The 22,533-nt window shown below is 45.7% G+C and overlaps 1 protein-coding gene across 1 annotated transcript in view; it reads left to right on the forward strand.

The window, feature by feature from the left end:
* The window catches only part of LOC144730344 (cytoplasmic phosphatidylinositol transfer protein 1-like), a 195,782-nt gene that overhangs the window by 138,063 nt on the left and 35,186 nt on the right, over nucleotides 1-22,533 (forward strand). Inside the window, exons 4-6 of the mRNA XM_078611094.1 lie at nucleotides 1,128-1,135; nucleotides 12,534-12,605; nucleotides 15,307-15,402. Of these exons, the coding sequence (XP_078467220.1) occupies nucleotides 1,128-1,135; nucleotides 12,534-12,605; nucleotides 15,307-15,402 (176 nt within the window). The remainder of the gene's footprint in view (nucleotides 1-1,127; nucleotides 1,136-12,533; nucleotides 12,606-15,306; nucleotides 15,403-22,533) is intronic.

A 22,533-nucleotide genomic window follows, 5' to 3' on the forward strand; every position in this document is an offset into this window, starting at 1 on the left:
GCCTTCTATCCAGTAGTGGATTGACCTTGGCTGGCTGATGATGTGTTGGGGGGGGGGAGGATGGGTACAGTTTACGAATGTATTTAGTGAAGGGAAAATAAATTACAAACTGTATCAGCATTGATAATCTATTATAGAGGTGTTTTTGGGTTAGATCACGTAAATATATAAATGTGTCGTTAAACCCGCCACCACCCGACACAGCCAACTAGTAAGGGTTGTCACGTAAACAGAACGTGGCCAATTAGTCACTAGTACAGCACACCGGTGTATTGGAGAGCCAAGCCACAACATTTACAATCCGAATACGACGTTTCGCCAGTAATTACAACTAGCTTCATCAGGCGACAGCCAGATTCGTGGAGAAGTCCACCTGTTTCGTTCCTTATATAGAGGCGTAGATGTGTAGACCACTCTTCTGCACTCTTGCGCAAAGTGGAGGGGGGATTAATGAGTCAACGTACATTATGCATGCGCTTTATGCGAGCCCTTTGATCTTAATATATGCGTCAACCTACTTTGGCCACTTGGTGGAAGGGTTAATATTTCGAACGCCAATAATTGTACGGCGCATACAATTATTACGTACGTATGTTGAACTTCTTTCGCACCGTACGTGGCCAACCGTGCTCATCGAGGGTGCGAGCGAGGGGGGGATGACAACGAACTGTTTGTACGGTAAGGCAGCTTGTGTAATTTAATTCCAATCTCTTTGCCGTGTTATCGGATCTCTCCCAGGTATACGCCGATAGGCATCACTCCACCCCCGTACGCACGCGCGCCGTCTACTTGCTGCTGCGTTCACACACCTCCCCGTGTCATTTTGACATGTTTACCTTCTTTGCTGTTCGTTTGAAGCAACAATAAAATGGCCTCGACACAACAACGTAACGTGTTCATTTATCGAGCGCTATTAAGAGGCTAGAGAGGTTAAACAAATGTAATTATATCGGAGCGGCTGCGGTGTATATAACGCCGTGAATTGATTGCACTCTCATAAGCGGCAGCAGCAGCAACAATGATGTTAATAATTGCAATTTCTCTTTGTCTTTTCATGCCGTGTTTGTTCTCGGATATTCCTCCCGTTCAAACCTGCCGCTGGTGCTGCCTGCTGGTGGAAACAACAGAGTACACGGTAAGTACTCACAGAGTTCTTGTGCCAAACAGAGCCAAGGGGGTTCGTGAGGTATCACCTGGGGGTGGCAAATGCCACTTGTGTCCACCATGAGTAGCGTCCACCACGGACATAAAATGTCACGTGGGTGCGGTCTGTTTTATATTGACCCTCGTGGTATATAGTTTCATATTCCGTACCCATACTCTTTGGTTCTTTCGGTAAAGTCACGTAGTTTGAAATAAAATAAAATTAAACAAATCACGACATTTCGATCGCAACACAAGCGGTCGTAATTTTACCAAAGAATATGGATTCCTGCAGTCACGAAAGCTTCAAATCAAGATATTCTGTTATGAATCACATTGTTTACACCCACAGCCACCACAACAATATTTTCCGCTTCTTGCCTGGTGTGAAGTCGTATCACAGCTGTGCAAAGCAGCCTGGGTATTTCCAAGATGGCAGTGAACAGTGTGTTACACAGAATCAGAATCATATTATTTCTCCTGGAGGAATCCGATGAGCGATAAAGTTATTTTTTCACAGATGTCCGGTAGGAGCGGGTAATATCGTTCCAGCAACAAACAGTACAAAAACATGATGGTAGTGCAAAGTACAAGACAGGTAAACAAATCACCCAAACACATACAAATGAAACTAAACCATCCCCATCCTACCAGGCAAAGCCCACTGAGGTATGAACTTATTTTTCAGAAGCGACCTGGCCACAAATTATAGCTCAACAAAGTGGCCCATTGTTTGTACATTTCTAGCAGCCAAATACTCTAAATAATCTCAGTGCACGCTCTGGGAAGGTGGACATTGTTCCATTGCGAAATGTTTTTTTTATAAAGGAAAATTTTAAATGAAATAACTGCAATTTCTGTGTTCAACTGCATGATTTTGTGACACGTCTCTCGTGCTCCGGAGACCTTTTTTGCTTTATAAGGTAAAACGAAAAAACTGAAGTGAGTTGGTATAAAGTGACGACGATGTGAAAGCTCATAAAATGTGCATATACATGTCATGAAGAATGTCGTGCTTGGGACATTGAAGTGTTACATCACCGATGGGACAAATTCATGGGTGTAATATTGGAACACCTTGACAAACACTGTAAGATTTATTCACTCCGCTTTAATAATAACATTTTCTGCAACTAAAAGTGCCAGTTAACCACCCTTGTCATATTTAGTGAGAGTTCCACGCCCGCAAGCTTAGTCACAAATCCGTGCTCCCTTGACCGCTGGTTGCCACGTGAACGTTGGACCAACGTGAGCTTAGAAAACCCTCAGGAAATGCTCCAAGGTCAAACACAGCCACGTGCTTATCTCCGAATGAAAAAGGTGTGGGGCAGTGGCAGTGCTAGGCAAGAGTAAAATCTAAGACAAAGTGTTGGGCCCAATGAAGCTCCAAGAGGCGCTGGAGTCGTGACAAAAAAATTAGCGTCGCGCCAAATACTGTTCCAGCTGGAAATCGAATCCTACAAATCTAGGGCACATTTTTCTAATGAGAGTATAAATATTTGTTTTACTGTTATCAGTCTATTGACTTGCTTATTTCACCTAACTGTGATGTAAGAAAATTGTGAAATTCATCCAGAATAAAATGTGTGTTGCCGTCAGATGTCAAATCCCAAATAAAGCATATTTCTTCTTATCCCCAAAGCGGGCTAGTGGCACCGCTGGTATTGGGCGGTGGTGCAATAAATATATAAATGCCATGAACACGTCCACACGCTTCGTCACATCTAAACTCTGACTTCTGCTGGAAGATAGCAAGCGTGATATTTGTCTGTGTCTCAGCGTTAAGTTTATACAGAACATACAGGAAACGAACATTTTACTGGAAAATACATTTATTTTCCTCTTACATGCTTGATGTAATAGTTGTCCAGTCTAATCCCTGAGGCTGTTCGGGTATAATTGTGATTTTAAATAAATCACAGCGTTTTAATTTTACTTAGGAATTAAAATACGCGCGCACCCATGTAGACACAATTGGTAGACCCGGGTGCCCGCACAGTGATAGCTCGTCATGCAGAAATCAGAGGTCGCAAACGGGTTTTGATTCCTTACCCGTACCCGTACCCGGCCGCACCAGGGTCACAAACGGGTACCCGTACCCGGCTACCCGATACCCGGGCGGGTACGGGTAGCCGGGTATCGGGTAGGGTACAGATATCGGGTACCCGATTGCGACCTCTGGGATGAAGCCATGTTGCAGGCGCGGGTGGGTTGATTCTAGGAACTTGAATTGTGAGAAGAGACAAGACGTTGGGAAATGAGTGACAAACAGTTACTCACCAGTGACTCACGGCCTACCCGTACCCGTACCCGGCCGCACCAGGGTCGCAAACGGGTACCCGTACCGTGTAGCCGGGTATCGGGTAGGGTATCGGGTAACCGATTGTGACCTCTGGCAGAAATGCAACGTGAAGAAGCTGACTCACAGCAGCAGTGGCATGAATACTGACTACTGGCAACACGGATCACTGTTGTGTTTGTATGGCTGCGTGCGTATTTGAATTCCTGAATAAAATTAAAATGCCGTGATTTTTTTCAAATCACAATTATATCCGAACAGCCTCAGGGATTAAGACTGGGCAACCATAATATCAAGCATTTTAAAGGAAAATAAATACATTTTCCACTTTTACTGTATAAACCTAACGCTGATATCCTGCAAGACGTGGACAAATATCAGCAGACGTCAGACTTTAATTGTTAATACAGGTAGGAACAACAGTTCCACACTGCCCACCAGGGATTATTTGTCTGTCTATATGTCGTGCATAGCCCCTCCCAAACATGTACGCTCCCGGATTGGTTGAAGTGCGTCACGTGACCGCGAGTTTTCTGTCGTGCACGAATGCGCTGTCCAACCAAGTTCCTACCTGCCCACTCCGAAGGAACGTATTTATAAATCAAGGTGCACACCGGTGGATCTTTATACTTCAATGCAATCATCCGCAGATGCTCTTATTCTTAACATTCATCACATTATACAACTACCTGTACTAAATGCTAACATTCTGTGGATCGTGGCATTGGTTCAATAGACAAGCGTTTACCCGCACACAACACCTTTTTTTGTAAATATACCAATTGGTATAAAAATTGCCTTCAAGCAGTGGATAGACCCTCATCTTCGCTGGCAGTCTCAAGGCAGTGGAATAGAGTCGGAAAGATAAATACAATTTATTAAAATTAAGTGCTGAACGAATTCTAAATACGTTTGTGTAGTCTTGGTGACTGGCCTAAGTCGATTGACTCGCTGCAGCTGTTTAGCCTCGCAGCAGCGGCTTTTGGTTGCGCTTCTGCGGCCGTCTGGAATGTTCTTCCGAGATTAGGAAGCCACTGGAGCTCTATGCATTTAAAAAATCTAGATTGAAAACTAATTTCTTTCGAGCTGCTTTTTTGTGTTTAGTTTGTTGTCTTTTACCCATACCTCCAATTAGCATGTTTGGCTACGTACGGCGTGAAAGAAGTTCAACATACTAACGTCATATAACAGCGGTGGCTCTCTGGATTTGTGTCCCATCATCTCGGTTATTCCGGCTCACCGTTCTGACACCCTGAGCCACCCCGGTCACCTCACACTAATTATTTTAGAAATATTCCTCCTGTACCACGCCTATTAATCAATCACCAATCGGTCAAACTTGATTTCTTTGAAGGTGCCTTTCTTAAAACCAAGGCCACTGTGTGTAAATTGATAATTGGTTCTTTACCCTTCTATCTGGCAACAAAACTGACACCTTTTTACAAGGAGTCATGTTTTGCATAGACCGCAATACCTGCAGTCATAATACAAACAAAAGAACATAACTCTGATAATGTGCACTGTCCTTGAAGTTGATTGGTCCACACCCGAGACAGCTTTCCTTAGAGCCTAGTCTCATATGGGTTGGACCAGATGACGCCAAAAGTGCGCCTTTTGGCGTCATCTGGTCCAACCCATATGAGACTAGGCTCTAAGGAAAGCTGTCTCGGGTGTGGACCAATCAACTTCAAGGACAGTGCACATTATCAGAGTTATGTTCTTTTGTTTGTATTATGACTGCAGGTATTGCGGTCTATGCAAAACATGACTCCTTGTAAAAAGGTGTCAGTTTTGTTGCCAGATAGAAGGGTAAAGAACCAATTATCATATTTTTACTGGCAAATGAGGTTCCCATAGTGTGTGTAAATTATTATTAAAACTTTAAAACCATCCAATTATAATAATTATAATCAGGTTAATTGACAACCATACCATCAACATAGTAAACCACTGGGCCAAATCGTGAACCACTGTCGTCTGCAATGGAGGAGGGATAGCAACACCTACACCAAATCTCTCCTGAAGCCCTGTTGTGGCTAGCAGACCTCGACCTCGGTATTTATCTACAACCTTACAATCTGCGGAAGGAATGTGATTTTTGCCTGTAGAAGCCAGGTTAAACAGGTAAGGCTTTTTTTTATGAAGTAGGGAATTCCGCAGGGTAGGGGCCATGTAAACACAGGAACAGGCCCCAGATATGTTTGTGGTCACCCCTTGGGGATATTTATCAATTCCTCATCGGTATACTGGATCAATATTGTTACATGTGGATCAAATTTACATGCATACGATACCCGAACATGATCGTTTCTGCTCATCAATGCTGTCACTAAAAGCCCTGTAGGAAAGCTATTTACATCAATTTGGGAGCCCATTGAGACTACAAGTCTTGCTTAGAAAGGCAAATGCAAAGGCAGATGCTGGAAAAAAATCCCATCAATGGTAAAATAAATAAACCTCTACTTAAAGGATAACGGTTAAACATCTGCATGGATAGTGGCTCTCACTTGAATGCCTTGGTATCTCGGAGTACTTTGCATCACATCTCATCTCGGCCATTCTATTGGCCTGTGGAAAGTCTAGCCAAGGGGACCCTGAGTGGCAGCTGTCCCCACGTGGGTCAAGGTGTACACAAGCACCAGCCTGTGAATTGGTATATTATGTCAGTAGGGCGCCGATTTAGCGTGAGATTTTCACTTGAACATTTTGAACACTTAGAAACGTAATCGCAAAAATTATAGAGTATGCAAGGCCCAAATTGATGCTTGGTTCGAGGCGATGGTCAAAAGCATTTTCAATTCAGATCGGCCAAGCGTGAATTAGGCGGCACATTTTAATTGACACAAATTGTAGGTGCCAATTCATAAAGAGCACGGCGCAAACTAACCTAAATTATATAAAGGCAAGGCACGGACACTTTGAAAGAAAACAATTCCATTAACTGCTTTAAAACGCCGCTAATATTTTAAGCGTATTTTTTTTTTTGGGGGGGGGGTTTCGAAATATTATTGCGTCTGATGATGGCGCGTGCGCACGGCTCCGTGAGCAGCAGACGCCGGCGCGTGACCTGTGAGCTGTGTCCACGTGGAGGTCGGTGTGACCCTCGATTCGGGCCAGGGAAAAGAAATCACCGCGCACACTGTGTGCCGACGGCGATGGGAGCCTGGCGATGTGGGGGGGCGGGGCCACGTCGATTGCGCGCAAAAAAAGTGAAAAAGCTCGCTGCGCGCAAAAAAATGTGCACTTTTTGGATTCACGTCACATCTGTGTAATGCCGCTTTTGCTACCCTCTCCCCACTCCGCCTTTTATTGTTTTTGCTCTGACATGATCCACCAAAGGGTTTTGCTGTTAAATCATCGAATAACCGTGCAGTGTTGTAAACGTTGTAAACAGGCTTCAAAAGCACCCGGCACAAAGTGACGTGAATGAAAGTGGTTTGGTTAAAAAACTAGTCTGCTAGTCTTTCACTTGTTGCTTTATGTTTTTCACATGTAGCAATTTATTTCCTTAACTGTCGCTGGCTTTATTTATTTGTATCTTTTATACGTATAAAACGACTGTCTGCCCGTGTCTGTGTGTGTATGTCAGGAGCGGTAGTGTAGGGGTTTAACTCACTGCACTACGAACCTGGCGACCCAAGTTCGATTCCCGGTCACGGCCAACACCGGTGACGATTGATCTAAACCGGTCCTGGGCCTCCCCTAGGTCGACTCAAATGAGTACCTGGTGTGGTGTGTCAAACATTGGGGGAGACAAAGGCGGCCGGGCGTGGTGTTGGTCACTCACCCCTTTGTGAGCTGTACCGGCCTTCATAGATGCTCACTCACAACACTTGCCCCAACAGTTTGTTAAGGCCATATGAGGGATCTTTGTATTTGTGTGTGTGTATGTATGCCTGCACGCCTCTGCTCGTACTGAACTAGCCAAATAGGTTCTCAATGGTCAAACATTGTCGCATTTGCGCTAAAACCACTGCCAGAAGGATTCAGGACAATACCACTGGAATGGTGGACCTCAGACCTGCAATAAATACAAATTCCAGATATTGGCTGAAAGCAGCCAACTTCAAATGAGCTCAAGTGTGGGGAAGAAGCGGATTGTTACATGAAAGAAGCACGAGAGATGACAACGCCTTTGGAAGGCCTTCGTACAGAAGTGGTTTGATCATGGCTTCTGATGTTGATGGAGATGAATCAACATCAAGCCAGACATTTGTTTTTCATTAATTCCTCGGTTTCCATTATATTTCACATGATTTGTTATTGGACGGAATCCTGGTGTCATCCTAAATAACTAAGTCCCACGTGGCATATTTGTTTAAAACGTGCCAGAAAAAAATTATAATAGGGCACACATTCAAATCCGATATGGCAACGGCAAGTCAGGGTTGCAAATGAAATGCAAAATGTATTTGATGCAAAAAAATATAATAACATGAAGGATTTTTTTTTTTATCTGTGAATGGAATAACAAAAAAAATAACTCGGCATGTTTACAAATGTAATTTAAATATTACCCCCCTTGCACCATTGTTGAACCCTTTGTGGGGACTCCATGATGCTTCATGCAAAGCGAAGGCAGGAACCTCTGCACGCATTCCTCTGTGAGTGTTGCCATGCTCTCTCTAATGAGGGCACTAACTGTCGCGCACCGCAATCGTGAATGTAGATATTCCTATGCAGCACCGAGACAGAGGCCCACTCTGTGTTCTATTCCGCTGCAGAGTTTTTTAGTCTGCTAAAGCCAACGTGTGGAGATGGGCAGCAGAAGATGTGCTTTGGAGAAGCTTTTACCCACGCAATGTTCAAAAGCGACACACAATTAACTACAAAAAATAGGTTTAACCCTTTCTGGCAATAAAATAAGTCACGTAGGTAAAACATAAAATTAAATAAATGAAACAAATAAATTAAATCACGACGTGCGTCCGTCATCAGGTGGGAAAGCATGGCCTACTGGTGATGCAGACTATTAAATGTTTTACCTACGTGACTTTACCGAAAAAAACAAATAGTATGAATCCTTGCAGTCACGAAAGCTTCAAATCTAGAAATAAAACAAGTGTTAAGATTTTCTTTGGGTCTTTCGGTAAAACCACGTAGATAGGTTCAAATTAATTAAAAAATATATTAATTTCAACCTATCTACGTGACTTTACCGAAAGACCCAAAGAATATGAATTCCTGCAGTCACGAAAACTTTAAGTCAATATTTAAGTGTTAAGATATTCAAATACCGAATAGATAGATACCTTTTGCATTAACCACACAAACATGTATGCCTATTTTATTGCCAGAAACCGTAACACCTATTCTTAATTCGTTTGATACCGCCAAATATGGTCCCATAGATACAGAATGAAGTTATTACAGAGAATAGATGTCTGTATTGAACAGGGCCCCATTGTTTATATGGAGTGCTCATGCTTCTAACGTCTGACAATCCAGCAGCATTTTGCTTTACAAGACTGACTGCAGTTGAGAGTCAGAAGATCAAAACCAGACCAGGGGTTGCACCCTAAAACAAATGCAACCGCATGCGACTGGTATGGAAAACCGATATGCTGGCATATTAAACATGCGCTTTATTGATGATGAGACATTAAACAGAATTAATATTTTTCTTTATATTTGATTGGGTTGCGAGTTTTTTTTAATCAATCTTTAATTAATGATTTTTCTATAAAAAAAAACATGTCTTTTTTTTTTTAATCGAGGATATTTGTTGCTGGGGAGTAGTGGTGGTAGCAGTGGTTAGCGCAACGCACCATTACACCGGCGATCTGAGTTTGATTCCTGGCCACTGCTGGGGACTGCCCTCACCACCCCGCATGGTGAAGTATAGTTAACATCCTCATGAGTTTTTTAAAATTATTTTATTATGTTTAATTTTTATTATTTTATTATTTCCATTCTACGTGACTTTACCGAAAAAACCAAGAAGATCCTCATGACTGACACGGTGTGCGAAGACATTCATCCAGCAGTCGATTAACAGAGGGCTGTAAAGTAGTCCGTTTACGTGGCAACATCTCAACGCTTCTGAAGAGTTTACTTGCGGAGGGTCCTGCTTCAGACGTTTTGACAATTCTCCACTGAGTATTTCGCATGTGGGATGCCGCGAGAGAGCTCAGAATAAAACCCACGCGCATGAGGTGACAGCACTCAAAGATCCACTCACAGACCGACGAACGAATCGGTACGCCGCAATCTACGGGCCACATTGCAGGCCTGCACACGGAAGTCACACGCCGATGATCTTCTCATGATCCACCAACTCACCTTCCGCAGCGCTGTATTACAGGCGTGTGCCGACGGAATGGCTATCTACTCTAGCCCACACCGCACCCCCCGAAGGTCAGAAGAGAAGCACAAACTACGCTCGCTTTCCACAGCATCACGGCGGCAAATCAGAGCCTTCTAAATCAAGCGGAACCTGACATCCGGCAAAGCGCTCCTGGGACCAGGTGAAAGCTCTCGGTACTGCGTCCTCCTGTAATGTCGAGTCGGATTGGAGAGCGGCACGAGACGAAGCAAACGCCCTGGACAAGAGCCTCGTCACCGATCAATCCCATCGCGGGGAAACCTGTTGGGATGGCCCCGCCAAAGAAGACACGGTCTGCTTTGATCCGCATCGGAACGTCGTCGCACCCCCCCCCCTCCTCCCCTGCATTGCGACTGCGGCTATCGAAACCAAGACGTGGAACACACATCGTCCAACGGCGCCCGACGCGTCGCTCGTTGACCGCCGACTTTTCAGATCATTAATTAACAACGTCGCTCCCGCAGCCCTCAACCGACTCAGCAGCCTCGACATCGACGCAGCTCGCGTTGCTAGTCAGCCCGCCACACGAAGGCGGAACGGGCGTGCGCTGCCGCTTTTTATTGGTGTAACGCAGGTCGCCCTTGCAAAACAAGGGATGGTTTTTCAAGTGTCTCGATGGGTTTTCTTGCATCTCCAGTTTAAGTAGAGGAATACGACAACAACAAGAACAACAACAACCACCACCATGCCCAGCTGGTGGTATTGTTGTTTGTAGACGAACTCAAAATGCTAAATCGCAAACAAAACATTTGTTCTGCTCTGGAGATGGATACAATGTGACAAGCTCTCATGCAGGTGCAAGCCGCTGGCAAAGCCGACTGACATTTTCCCTAATTGATTTTATGGTGCAAACCATCTGTATGAAAATAATGACGGGCTTTTGGAGAATTTCGGTGCGTGTCTAATTGCAACGCGCGAGCACATTGCCGAGAGCGGCTGTCGCGGGAACGTGGCGTAACTCACCTATTGTGGGCCATATGCTTGGTCTGTCTGGGACAGGCGGCCTTGGAAAATGCATTCGCCATCGTCTGTTAAGGAAATTAGTGCTTGCTTTCATTGCCAGCTTAAATCCGCCAACAACTAATAGAAGCGCCTTACATCACGTCTCGTTTTTAATTGTGGTGCTTAAATTGACACTGTTGGTAGGACAGAGGCAGGGAGGGTGGTTGGGGGGGGGCATCGGAATATTGGTTCAACCGCCGTGCCAGGCGAACGAATCTAATTTGTGACCTCTTGATTGCACTGTTGGCTACGTATGGTAAAAAAGAAGTTCAACGTACATTCCAATGCCAAGCTGTATAGTTATATATTCCTTTAGCCTAGGTGACCCCCTGATCTTCACAGCTGCCCCTTTGCGGCGCGATGTGCACGCAGCGTTGGCCTGCAGGTGGACATCGGTGTTGTCAGTAGGGGGGCGATGTTTCGATTTAAAGCTTTCGTGACTGCAGGGATTCATCTTGGTTCTTTCGGTAAAGTCACGTAGAAGGGAAGTAATAAAATAATGAAAATAAAACATAATAAAATCAAATAATTCTCACGACGTTTCGGCTACAACGCAAGCAGTCGTCTTCTGGCCTCTTTGATCGACAAAGAGGCCTGCTCTTTGTCGATCAGCGGAACACGAGCTTTTTGACATCCACTGCTAAAGCAGATGGCGCAAATGTACGGTTAATTCACCCGCAGTGTTTGCCAGGGCACCCGAGGACTTGATTGGCAAACCTCTGCAGTGAGCGGTAAATGCATTACCTCCCCTTGGCCGTGTTCGTGACTTTAATAACCGTGCTGGTTTGCTGGGGACCAAGGTATAGGCAGATGTGAGATAGAGTAGAATTATGACAGTAACACCACGCACACATTCTGCACACTGGGTGGGAGTGGTTAATTGATCGGGGCGGATACGCGCCGGTTGGATACGCAACATTGTGCTGTACGCAGGGCTTGATTTGTAGCTCGATATTTTCCCTGAACGCTGCTGATGCCTGGCTTGGAATATGGATTATCGGCACGAGGCGCTACCACTGGAGTGCAAGGTGCACCTATTTATGATCGTCGTATATTGTTATTGTACTCTATATTCCTAGAATCACGTGAACATGTTTATAGGAATTTAGGGTACAATGAGGACAAAATCAGCTGAGCCGGATGGGACGTGGCCACCGTAGATTCTGGAACAGCGTTCCGGACGGTTCCGGCTGAAATGAAACACCGACTTGTGGGTTGTGTGTTGGGGTGAGTGTCAGCTCTTCCTGCTGGGTAAGAACGTGTCCTGCACGTGGCTGTCACGTTTTCCTGTAACCGAAATGGTCAGGATCATTAGGGATGAAAGGGCTGCCCGCGGGGGGGGGGGGTTGGAAAGGCCTGATGAGAAGAGGCAAGGAAGCGAGCCTGGATATATTACCCACGAAAGCCAATAAACAATCACCTCCCGCTCGAAGGCAGAGGAGCAAGGGAGGAACGCCGAATTGCGTCAAGCGATGGTGGAGGCACTCGTGGCAAGGGAAGGGGAAACGAAAAACGTACGCGCGCGCAGGCACGGGCACGCGCACGCGTCCGACAAAGCCACTTATCCCCAAAGAGGAATTATTATTATTGACCCGAGGATTTGGTCAGTTTCTCACGCAGGGTTTGGATTCAGTTTGGGATAAATCGTCGAGTCTCACCCGGCGGGCTGCGTTGGCGCAATCCCGGCGCACAGGGTGCCGTTCGAGTTGACAAATGGGCCGCGCGCTTTCTCACTTCCCTCGTCTCCCCTCTCCGTTTCTGCAGTGCTCGTTCCTGCCCAAGTTCTCCATCTACATCGAGACCAAGTACGAGGACAACAACGGCTGCAACGACCACGTACGTTAGCGGCAGCGCGCAAAGTGCCGCCCCTTCTGCCGCCGCCACCGCTGTGGGCACGTTGAGTCGCATCTCCGGTGACCTGACCGGCGGTAGTGGCATCGCGAGATATTTTTTTCGCGAGGATTTTCGAGAGGTCAGGAAGAGGGACACTTTTGCGGTACTGAGCGACATCGCGTCGCTCGTCAACATCGTGTCGTCGCGCGCGGGCACCCTGGCCGACGGTCAAGGAAATGGGCGGGCTGGCAGTCCAGGAATATGGCCGCGTCTGAGCGGGCATCCTCCGCGGAGACGGAGCGATGGGCGTCGGGCTCTCATGCGCGCAGGTGCCAGGTGGATTTATTACTTCGCAGGATCGTGAGGGATGGCGACGGCTTTGGGGGGGGGTGGGTGGGCCTTCACCCAGTAGCGAATTGACAATGGCTAATAATGTATGTACCCATTATATTCTTGTATCTTTCGGTAAAGTCACGTAGAAGGGAAATAATAAAATAATAAAAATACATCATTATAAAATTCTCACGACATTTTGGCCACAACACAAGCAGCCGTCCTCAGGTGAAGAACAGAGCTGTCACCAAAGCTTTAAATCGATATGTACCCATTAATAAGGTGTAAAACCCCCAAAAATGTATTTTACCAGGTTAAGGCCCCACTGAACTATGTAGCTCTTTTTCAGAAGCGACCTGGCCAAAAATGATAGCTCAACAAAGTGGCGTTTCATCATGTGGACAATTTATAGCCGCCAAATACTTTAAACGCACGTTGATTCTAAATGTGGAGGGGAAAACCGGAGCACCCGGAGAAAAATCCACGCAACCATGGGAAGAAAACATTCAAACTCCAAACATATACACGTGTAAAGGTCAGGATCGAACCCATAAATGCCTATACAACCAGGGGAGGTAGTCGCCATCCTGCCACCATGAGGGCCTTTAATGACCTTCATAAACAAAAGAAAGCGAGATTTGTCTCTCTCCTGAAAAGGCGCATTCGTTAACCAGCCACGTGGCACAGTGGCGCATAGCGCTAGACTCATTCGGGGCTCTATCCAGCCTATCGTCCCGCTGCGGCCAAGAACGCGAGTACCCCATTTTTTTTCTGGGGAATCGGCAGCGGTTGTCACACAGAGACCTGTTCTCGCCTGAGGACTGTGGAATGTGAGCCGCTGACTCAGGGCCACTAACTGAGGCGAGGGTCACCGCGTGCTCGTGTCAAGAGAGAGGCACTTTATCTCGTTTTTTGTTTGTTTATCAAGGTTATTACATCACGGGGTCCATGAAATACGGCATCCAAACAAAGCAAGCGTTTGGATCATAGTTCACAAAGCGGAATGGCTGTTATTTTTATTTTAAACGGAAGATCGTCACATATACATGTGACGTGTGTTGGGACGTGCTTGCTCAATTCGTGATAAATTGCTGAAATGACAGCTTCAGTGCATGCAACCATATTTGTGCTTTTCCATGATCACGATAAACACATCCGACCATGTGCACATTGGCCCACGTCTTGCCAAAGCTCCCAATAACATGTATGATTTCGATATGCATATTAATTATAATATCATGCCATGGTGTAATGGTCAGCACATTGTACTCCCACTCCAGAGGTCACGCAATTTGATTCGTTCTCTTGGTAGGGCAGTTGAACCAATGACCGATGATGCCCCCTGTCTCCGTCCAACCAACGGTGTAAATGTGCCCACTACAATTGGTCAATCGGCAGATCACGGAGTAAAATGTCGGCGCTTTCACCTCCTCCCAAGATGTCTGGTCAGCGTGGAAGAGTAGGCCAATTGACCTTGTCGAGGGGATCTCTGGAGCTGCCTTTAGTGGAGGTCATTCCACCAGCAGTGGCTTGAAAATAACTTTCACGGGCTGAACCTTCACCTGTTTTTTTTCGTACACAAAAGTTGAACGCTGATGAGCGTGCCACGGTAACACGTGCTGACGATCCAGCACTTTGGAAGCTAGGGTTGGTGAATCACACGAATGCTGTGAAACTCCCAAACCTGTTTACCACCTATTAGGCTTTGGCGACCAATATTATCCATGATAGAGGTTTGTGGGTTAGATCGCGTGAATATAAATGCGTCGTTAAACCCGTCACCACCCGACACAGCCACTTACTAAGGTTTGTCACGTAAACAAAACGTGCCGATTTCGTTCCTCGTTCAGAACACAGCGGTGTGTTGGAGAGTAAACCCACAACATTTACAGTTCGAGTACGACGTTTCGCTGCTAATTACAACCAGCCTCATCAGGCGACAGCCAGATTAGTGGTGAAACGCTCCGGTTTCGATCTTAAACCCGCTTGGCTTGTGAGGTGGCAGTACAGCAGGTGCATCAAATTGTCCCCTCACATCTGTCGGGTTTCCTCCGAGTACTGTGATGCCCAAATTTCATAAAACAAGACCCTCATGAATTACTCTTAAGATTCAGTGGGGCATTCCTTGTTAAACAATGTGCATTATTGTTATAATGCTATTAATGTCATTGCCCAGCATCATTTTTAAGTGCCTTTCAAGGAAACTTGCACCGCACGCACGAGACTTACAAATAGCAAGGTTTGCACGAGACTCGAGGAGCAAACGTTTTATCGCGGCGATTCAACAAAACTTCTGTGTTTAGCAATTACCCCTCGTCCGGAGCGGACAGCAAATGCCGCGATGTTGATTTCTCTCCCCTTTTGTCCGTAGGTGTTCGACAGCGAGACAAATAACGTGGAGAGAGAAACTTGCAAGGTGGACATTGCGTACGATGAACTTCCGGAGCGCTACTACAAGGAATCTGAGGTGAGGTCTCATTATTCCACAAGATAAAGGTGCAGCCCTGAAATGTCTTGTTCACAACACTGCTGGTGGGGGGTGGGGGGGGGGGGGGGGTGTGGGCGATGGGCCTCCACCATGAACAGAGCTTCGGAGAACACCTCTTAAAGGGTATTTTGCCTACTCTTACACACTGGACAGACGTGTTTGTGAAGACTTGCAAGTGCCCTTCACTTTAGCCCACCACTCGTAACCCGCCGATCGATGAACCGGCGTACAGAGAGGCGGTTGGCGGAGGAGGTGGGGGGAGGGATTTACACAACTTGCCTGCTTCAACCGCCGAGCCAGGAGGATTGAGTCCAGTTGCTTACCATCAAAGTACGCGAGCAAGGTGCCGTCATTTCTTGGCGTGTCAGCCAAACAAACAAAGGAACAAGAAATATATCCTCACGTTGTATTTTGCCCGTTCCACGCCCGGGCTATGAACAACGCTGGCAACAAGAGACGATAAAAACAACAACTCTGTGAGAAACAACAGGAAACCCCGCCGCTAACTTCTGCAAACGCAGCGCTTGCCCGTCTGCAGAGAAGGAGCGAGCGTTTATCGATTGTGACACGACGGATAGGTCTAAGACGAGCTTTCTTTCAGGGATGTGTCCAGCCAGGACGGGCTGCTTTCAGCAATGCCTCGTTGGTCAATGTATACTCTGTCTCGGGAGTTTATTTTTCCAATTACGGGTGACGTGGACAGGTGGTTGAACTGAACGTCCGGAATGAGAAGATGGCGTGTGATGCACCTGAGCACTGTGACTGGCACCTCGTGGAAAAACGGCATGGATTCCCTTAGTTCTGTTTGGTATTGTACAGCTCTGACAATGTCGCTGTTCTCCTATTGCGTTCAATCACTTGAGCCGCCTGCAACATGAAAATGTGAAACCCAAGGTGGACTTGAGTGTGTCACTCGCTCACCCAAGTGAAAGCCACAGGTCTCCCCCTGATTGCATTGCTGGTGGGCGATGGATGCGATAACGCGAGATTTAATTGTTTCGTATGTCATTGGCACCGGGTAGATGATGTTCTATCTACCCAGTACCAATGCTTGGATTCCCTTAGTTCTGTGTGACATTGTACAGCTCGAGCAATGTCGCTGCTCTCCCATTACGTTCAATCAATTGAGCCGCCTGCAACGCGACTCTTGAAACCCGGAAACCCAAGGTGGACGTGAGTGTGTCACTCACTCGCCCAAGTGAAAAGCCACAGGTCTCCCACTGATTGCTTTGCTGGTGGGCGATGGCTGCGATAACGCGAGATTTATTTGTTTTGTGTGTCATTGGTACCCGATTGCCAAATGAATTGTCGATAATGTTCGTTTGGGTTTTCACCGTAGCATTCATTTACGTCAATTTTATTTTTTCATTTATTTATCAAAAGCTCAATGGGGGTCTGGAGATTTTAGCACAAATCCTTCTTAAGTATTTAGGTTTATGGGTGAATACTACACTTTCTATTGAAAATAAGCACCTTCACAGAACTGGATCTAACAACCCACACATGGATTGGGCAATCAGCCACACTTGCTCTCTCGTCTTTTCATCATTATTATTTCCAGTTTAACACGTAGGCTTTCGCGACCAATATTATTCATAATCAACGTTTTTGGGTTTAGATCGCGTTATTTATAAATGTGTCGTAACCCTCCACCACCCGACACGGCCAATCAGTAAAAAAGTGTCACGTTGACAAAAGACAAATAGTTCACTGCTTTAGCCCACCGGTGTGTTGAAGCGTGAAACTGTAAATGTTGTGGTTTCACGCTTCAACACACCGGTGGGCTAAAGCAGTGAGCTATTTGTCTTTTGTCAACGTGACACTTTTTTACTGATTGGCCGTGTCGGGTGGTGGATGGTTACGACACATTTATAAATAACGCGATCTAAACCCAAAAACGTTGATCATGAATTATTATTTCTATACAAATGGCTGCCACGCACACGTGATATATATACGTACATTTTGTTTTTACCAGTGCGCTGTGTTTCAGAAGCGACATAGCCACAAATGATATCTCCACGAAGTGGTTTATCACGTGAAAACGGATGGCAGCCAAATGCTCTAAACGCATGTTTCTAAGTGTGGAAAAAAAAACCAGAGGACTCAGGGAAGAAAAAAACACACGACCACGGTGGAGAACACGCAAATTCCAAATATACAGGAATCAGGGTCTGGATTGAACCCACAACCTCTTGTGTACTGTATATACCAGACAAGGTAGTTAATTAATATCTCACCACCATGGCACCCTGTACGTTGAATCCAAAGAAAAAAAATTATGCATAGTGGATCGCAGTGGGAGGTGATTTTTTTTTTACCAGAGTTGTGTTAACATTTTAAAATATTTTATTTTCATGGCTAAAAATAAATAAATTCCATTTATGAGCATTTTTGCATTCATGAGAGCTCACACCTCTGCAGACGCGGGTTGTGGAGTTTGAAACTAAATTCTGCTTCCGAGCTGCATGGCGACTGAAGCGTGATGCTCCGGGCTGTCCTGCACGAAGGGCATTAAGTCGCCCTGTCTTATCCACTTGCCGAATTTAAAGATCCCACACCTTAAACCTTCCGCATCCCTCTCTCGCGAAAGTGGCCTTGTGTGCGGTAACGTGCCGGCAAAATTGTCAACTGCGCATGACAGTGCTTGCTCTAGTGACCGGCCGTCTATGAAATGCAATTTATATGTATGTATGTTGAACTTCTTTCACACCATACGTAGCCAACGACGTTAATCAGAGATGCAGAATCCGAAACGAATGTAATCTTTGGTGTTGGTGAGTGACGTGCAGCAGTAGGGTACTAACTTCTGTCGACGTATTGCATTTGCAGAGTATTATTTAACGTGCCGCAGAAAAATAGACATTTTAATACAATAATGAATCACAAGCATCGCCAGCGGCTCTGCTATTGATGGCTACGCTACAGTTTGTCGATCGTCATGTCACATTTCATTGAGTAAAGTGTGCGTACTCCCACCTGTTAAAATACATCTGGCCAGCATGGAACAGAAGGAGGAATACCTTCTAGAGGAATTATTTTTGAGCTCCCTCCAGCGGAGACCCTTCCGTCAGCAGTGGCGTGAAGAATTAATTGCAGGGCTGCACCTTTACCTTTGCCACGTTTATGATCCATTCATGATTTCATGAGCGAATCCGAACCCCAAGGAGAATACGCATTCAGAGCATTTATATCACTATATATGTGGTTGAAGATATCAAAGCAAACGAATAACCGCCTCTCATCCGAGGGAGAGGTGCCACGGGGGTGCCATGGAGGTGAGGTGTTAACTTTGTCGGCTGGTATACAGGAGGTCGTGGGTTCGATCCCGACCCTGATGCCTGTATATTTGGAGTTTGCATGTGCTCCTCCTGGTTGCGTGGATTTTTATCTGGGTCCTCCGGTTTTTTCCCTCCACTTTTAGGTTCAACATGCGTTTAGAGTATTGGTCTGCAATAAATGTCCACGTGTTAAGCTACTTTCTTAAGCTAGCATTTGTGGCCAGGTCACTTCTGCAAAAGAGCTTCATAGCGTCGTGGTTCTTACTTGGCATATTTATAAAAAGTTTAACACGTAGGCTTTTTCCACCAATATCCATAATGCAGATTTTTTGGGTTAGATCGCCTAAATGTATAAATGCGTCGTTAAACCCGCCACCACCCGACACAACCAATTAGTAAGGTTTGATTGTAAATGTTGTGGCTTTGCTTTCCAGCACACCGGCGTGCTGTACTAGTAACGAATTGGCCACGTTCTGTTTACGTGACAAATCTTACGTATTGGCTGTGTCGGGTGGTGGTGGGTTTCACGACGCATTTTTATTTACGCAATCTAACCCACAAACCTCTATCATGGATAATATTGGTCGCCAAAGCCTGCTAGGTGGTAAACAGGTTTGGGAGTTTCACAGCATTCGTGTGATTCACCAACCCTAGCCTCCAAAGGGCTGGATCGTCAGCACGTGTTACCGTGGCACGCTCATAAACCCGATTATGCAATAATGTAGACTGTTAAATACATTTTACGGAAACACCCAATAATAGGGCAATGATGAAAACACAATTTCTGGGTTTCGTTTTTAACGGTGCAAAAAGATAAAGGTGCTGCCTTGCAATTGCTAGCTCGCAGCACTGCAGGCAGAAGTGCCTCTGCTAGAGTCAGCTCGTCTAGTGACCCCCTCTAGATGGTTTCATGGTACACATATACAATCGTCTGGCCATGGACAAAGGAGAAGTGAGACACTGACTTAATGGGACTGGCAGCTTAGTCATCTATGGGCCACATGCTTTCCCAGCGCTGAAGGTTTGTCCCGGAGGAGCTAAACTTCCGACGTTCCACCAACCCCTCAGGCATGACACGGCATGACAGTCACCGTGCCAAAAAATCGTGACAATGTCAGATTCTCTCTCCTAGAGTTCCATCCATATTTTTTTTTTTAAGTTCTATGTAAAAAGAAAAACGAATTATTGAAGAGGGGCTGATGTCGAGGATTCTCAGGATGAATGGCACGGTTCATCGATATGTTTATTGCGCGTGTGCGCCGCATCACCGCGCTGGTACCCACGATGTGTGATTCAGAAAGTTTTTGCTGTTGCTGGTGGTGCTGTTGGCCTGTAACGTTTCACCGCTGGGCAAAGCCCCCACCCCCTTTTTTTTAATACATTTTTTAGTTGCTCCCATCCAGCAGTGGTCTCTCGAACTCCATGATGTAATCTACCGACGTCCCTTCCGCTGCCTTCCTCTGCTTCTCTTCGCCCCCCCCCCTCCTCCTCTCTCAGTCTCCACTCATGGAGTGGATTCTGTCTCTTAGTTCTTTCGGTAAAGTCACGTAGGTAAAAAATGAAATTAAAATTAATAAAAATAAAACAATAAAATGATGCAGCAAATCTGGCTGTGACGGTCCCACCTGATGACGGAGACTTGTGTTGCCTCCGAAACGTCGTGATTTTTATTGTTTTATTTTTATTAATTTTAATTTCATTTTTTACCTACGTGACTTTACCGAAAGAACTAAGAGTATGAATCCTTGCAGTCACGAAAGCTTCAAATCTAGAATGGATTCTGTCTCTCAGAATCCTGTCTCTCTGCTCTCTCGGTCTCCACTCGCCGAATGGATTCTGTCTCTCAGCTCTTGTCATATCTGTGCTCACGACGCGTGCTGCCCATTGCCACTCGATTTATTTTCCTTAAACAACATCATCGATGACCCCAGTTCCTTTCATTGTTTATTCATTCTTTAAGCCATCTCTCTGAATTACTCCTAAAAAAGTGCCCCGGTGTATTATTGGCCACGTGTGTGCAGAGCGCCACGGTGGCGAGATGTTAACTCCCTCGCCTGGTATGCAGGAGATCGTGGGTTCGATCCTGACCCTGATGCCTGCTGTATATTTGGAGTTTGCGTTTCTCTCTCCCTGTGGTCACGTGGATTTTCTCCGGGTCCTCAGGTTTTTCCCTCCACATTTAAAAACACGCGTTTAGAGTTTTTTTTGCCTGCTGTACACGTCCACATAGGCCACTTCGTAGAGCTATCATTTGTGGCCAGGTCGCTTCTGAAAAAAATCTATATAGCTCAGTGGACCTTACCTGGTTATATAATAATAATTAAATATAAATAGTTTACTCTACTTAGACAGCTGGAAGAAACTGCACTACATCACCTACAATTAAAGCTGCATTTTGCAAAATACGAGCAGCCGTTGGAGGGTTCCTTTTCAAGCTCAGCCTCTTATGTCGGAGTAATTATTCAATGTCACGAAAGTAATGAAACGTAATGGGATATTTAGTCTCGACAAAAAAATAATGTAATCTGATTAACTTGATACTTTTTGTAATTGCTTTTTTGTTAAAATAAATGTGGAGCATATTTTGCCGGGGGTTGAGCGGTAGCGCAGCGTTCTAGCGCACTGCATTGTGAACCAAGCAAACCTGAGTTTGATTCCCCGCCAAAGCTAACATCAGTCGTGAGTGATATCTGCACCAATTCTGGTCTTTCCCCCCCATCTCCTGCCTTCAACCCACACTCCCGGTGTGGCGAAGTATCGTGAAACAATCCCAAGGATTGGCATGCCATAGGGAGGGCCTTCATCCAGCAGTGGATTGACAGGGGCTGTCAATGTATCATTATCATGATTACATTACGTTGATCTTACGTCTGAAACAGCATCACAGCAATATAAGATCACGTGGCAATCTATCTTGTGGATTGTGGGCGAATCATTAAATAAATAAACAGGGGTTCTGTATCATCATCGCCGTCATCATGAGCCATTTCATCCACTTCTGGATGAAGGCCTGCCCCAAGCTATCATCTCTCACGATCCTGTAAAGTGATAATTATAATAATAATAGGAACCCAGCACGCACGTGCATACGAGTCCAGTCAGTTTCCTAGCCAGAAGTTAAATAATATTAAATTTCATCCACGGGCAGATCCTTTGCTAAACGCTCTTCTTCGTGCAGTCGTAGGATGCTTTCTGTCTGGGTAACGGTTAACAAGCTGGACCATTGCAGGCCTAAGCACGAGGCATTGCAGGGCTGCATCTTTGCCTCTTATCCGTGTGGCGTTGAAGTATATAACCCCACGTCCATTCTCATCGGCTGCACTCACTTTAACCCGAGGTGCCGAGTGTCTCTAAAATCCGATTACCGCTTGAAAGCGCAGTAACGTAATGGGATTACTAACGCCAGCCCACTTCTCAGCGTCTGGTGACGGTGACCCGTTGCCTGCAACGTATTTGCGCCCCAGCGCTGAATACCAATTGCTTCGCCAGCCCTCCCTCGTTACGTAAAAGGCGTGGGGTACGTTGCCGAGTAACCGGGGTAATATTTTCTTCTTTCGTTTTTGCCAACAGCTATTTAGGAGGGAGTCGCACAAGAGTGCCCAATTACGGTCGGCGCCTAAAAATAGTGTGCCGAGAAAACTGTTTTCCAGTGAGTGCCAAAGAGTGTTGGCGCGTGTCTTTTTTACGTTGTTGTTGCTGAAAAAAAAGGGTTTTCGGCTGGCATGGTCTTTATCCGTGATGCCGCGATCGTTTCGTAGCGTTACCAGAGTCTTTTTCGTTACAAAAAAATACATATCTAATTTCTTTCCCGACCCCCTTAGTGGAAAAA

Source organism: Lampetra planeri, chromosome 35 (genome assembly GCF_965212315.1).
Source record: "Lampetra planeri chromosome 35, kcLamPlan1.2.h2, whole genome shotgun sequence".
Classification (NCBI taxonomy): Eukaryota; Metazoa; Chordata; class Hyperoartia; order Petromyzontiformes; family Petromyzontidae; genus Lampetra; species Lampetra planeri.